Source organism: Bidens hawaiensis, unplaced genomic scaffold (assembly GCF_021521415.1).
Source record: "Bidens hawaiensis isolate Kalapana, Puna unplaced genomic scaffold, B.hawaiensis_p1.1 tig00002306_1, whole genome shotgun sequence".
Classification (NCBI taxonomy): domain Eukaryota; kingdom Viridiplantae; phylum Streptophyta; class Magnoliopsida; order Asterales; family Asteraceae; genus Bidens; species Bidens hawaiensis.
In genome coordinates, this window is record NW_027491123.1 from 1,676,798 (window position 1) to 1,679,203 (window position 2,406).

The following is a 2,406-nucleotide window of genomic DNA, read 5'->3' on the forward strand; positions in this document are numbered from 1 at the left end:
TGAGGACGATGTAACAATGGAAAAATTGTAGAATTGTTAAGTTCATCCGTTGACAATGAGTGAACGATCACCCCATACCTATTAACGATCATAAAAGTTGTGGACGGCATATCCATCCAGCGTTCTCGTGGAGCCATTCCATAGCTTGACCAATGCAGGGAATTAAATACTTTATTACAATGAACGTCATCGAATACATGGATGTACACATTCCAATTACTCATCATCTCTTGTATAAGTTCATTTCGTATATGGATCCAGTCATCTTCAGGACGACCTAGAGCAACAGCCGTAGACCGAAATCCACAATTTACATCAGTAGCAACATCTTGTATATGTGAAACAAAAGGTTGAAGAATGTAGTGAACTTGTTCTAAATACTTGTGATGGTAACATCTCTCTTGAGAAACTGGCACATAACTATGTCTCTCATTGTCCTGGCTACCCATATAAGAACTGTGTCTCGCATTTTCTTGGCTACCCGTATAAGAATTGTGTCTAGCGTTGTTTTCGACACCGACAAAGGAACTGTGTCTGGAAGGGTCTGTCTGGGTGGGCATGGTTTCATGAACGCTTAATGATGTAGAATTACTGCGTTTGAGAGGGGGCTCGCGTTTGCTATTTTCCTTAGACTTTGTCGGTGGACGCCCGCGGTTATGTTTTTAGACTTCTGGTTGTTGACTGGTTGATGAGGCTAGCCTTACTAGTGAAAGGAACTTTGACAACATACTTTTTTTTCACCCTTTGACTCTTTCTAAATTGTTGTACAAATTCTTCTACCAGCTCGTTAGCTTTTGAGTCAAGACCTTCACCCTCATCAACAAATAACGGATCAAAATCCAACTTCCTCCAATATATATATATATCGAATCCAAAGGAATGGTTTGATCTGAAGTCAAATACTTTGAAATCATACATGCACATGGCATACCACAACTTGTGCGAACATGACACCGCACGTTCTACCAGACTCCATCAACTTGTTGACCTGGTTACGCTCGCCCCATAATATATCTAGAGCTTTACATGAAACATGACGGCGTAACTCGTTGAAAAGTGGTATGTTGTGGTGATTCATTTTCTTTTTACAACTCTCTTCAAAGGTTGCTTTTATGGCTTTTAGCTGGCTCACCATGATTCGATCGATAATACCCACAAGTTTATCAGCGGTAGCGAAGCTTTGCCTGCAATGCTTTTTTATGTTCTCATTAATGTGCCATCTACATAGTAGTTTGGCAGCATTAGGGAAGACAATTTCGCATGCATTCATCAGGGCAAGATCACAATCTGTTAATATCACACGTGGCATCATGCAGTTGTCTAACGTCGTCTTTAGCATAGTTAGCACCCACGTGAAATTATCCTTCTTTTCATTGGATACAGCTGCCATTTCTATATGAAATGTCTTCCTGGTTGAAGTTACACCAACGATTTGTACAAACGGCATCTTGTATACGTTTGTATTGTACGTTGTGTCTATCACCAACACATGCGGGAATGCACGATATATCATATACGATGTTGGATGAACGAAGAACAAATCCTCTAAGGCATTTGTGGATGGATTTGTGCGATGGTTGTGTATATAAGTCGTGTCTTGCAACAAATTGAAAAGAACCTCCATCAGGCTTTTTCCTCGGCGATCTTCTTTAGGGATCTTTTGCCCTTCATTGTAAACGGTTTTGATGCAGATCACATTTCTTTCATCCTTAGACTTTAAGTTACATAAAATGTCACGTGGTGGCGCTTGGTTTCGATACATATCATGTACCATAACCTTTTGAGCAGGAGTAAGTCTACCTGCATATGCGTGACCCTCGAAATGTTGAACAAGTTCATGGTTGTATGTATCATCAACCACCCGCAACCTCCAACCATTATATTGTCGCAAATAGTTGCCTATTAAGCTAAAATTGCAACCGGTTTTGATTGTACCAGAACGCCTAACTGTCGCAGTACAATTGTATGACCCGCCATGATCACACTTTAGCCAAACTTTAACGACTTCTCCACTGGCGTTTGTCTTCGACCGTTGGGTTACTACGACAACACCAACTTCACGACCTATCGTTTTCGCCCAGTCCTTAAGTTCGTCGACAGACGAAAACAACTGAAAACAAATGTAACCTTCTGTTAACAACATCTTAAATATTAAATAACATAAACATACTTTATAAAATTAATTATACCTTGTTGGTTGAAAATGGTGAGACATTGTCGAAAGTTTCACCAAAACAACATCTTGATTGTCATCATCAACAAACGACATATCTAACTCTTTTTTTTTATTACTTTTTTAAACAATATAACCACTTTAATTTGCTAGATATTTTGTTGTGACATAGTAACCTCTCAATATATATTTGATTGGTTAGAATATTGCGTCGTGTCATACAATTTACGATG

General features: G+C 39.2%; 1 protein-coding gene across 1 annotated transcript; it reads right to left on the reverse strand.

The window, feature by feature from the left end:
- Positions 1-910: 910 nt before the first annotated feature.
- Positions 911-2,143, reverse strand: LOC143615067 (protein FAR1-RELATED SEQUENCE 5-like). Its single transcript, XM_077088312.1, has one exon. The coding sequence runs from the start codon at positions 2,141-2,143 to the stop codon at positions 911-913; it is 1,233 nt and encodes a 410-aa protein (XP_076944427.1).
- Positions 2,144-2,406: the final 263 nt, after the last annotated feature.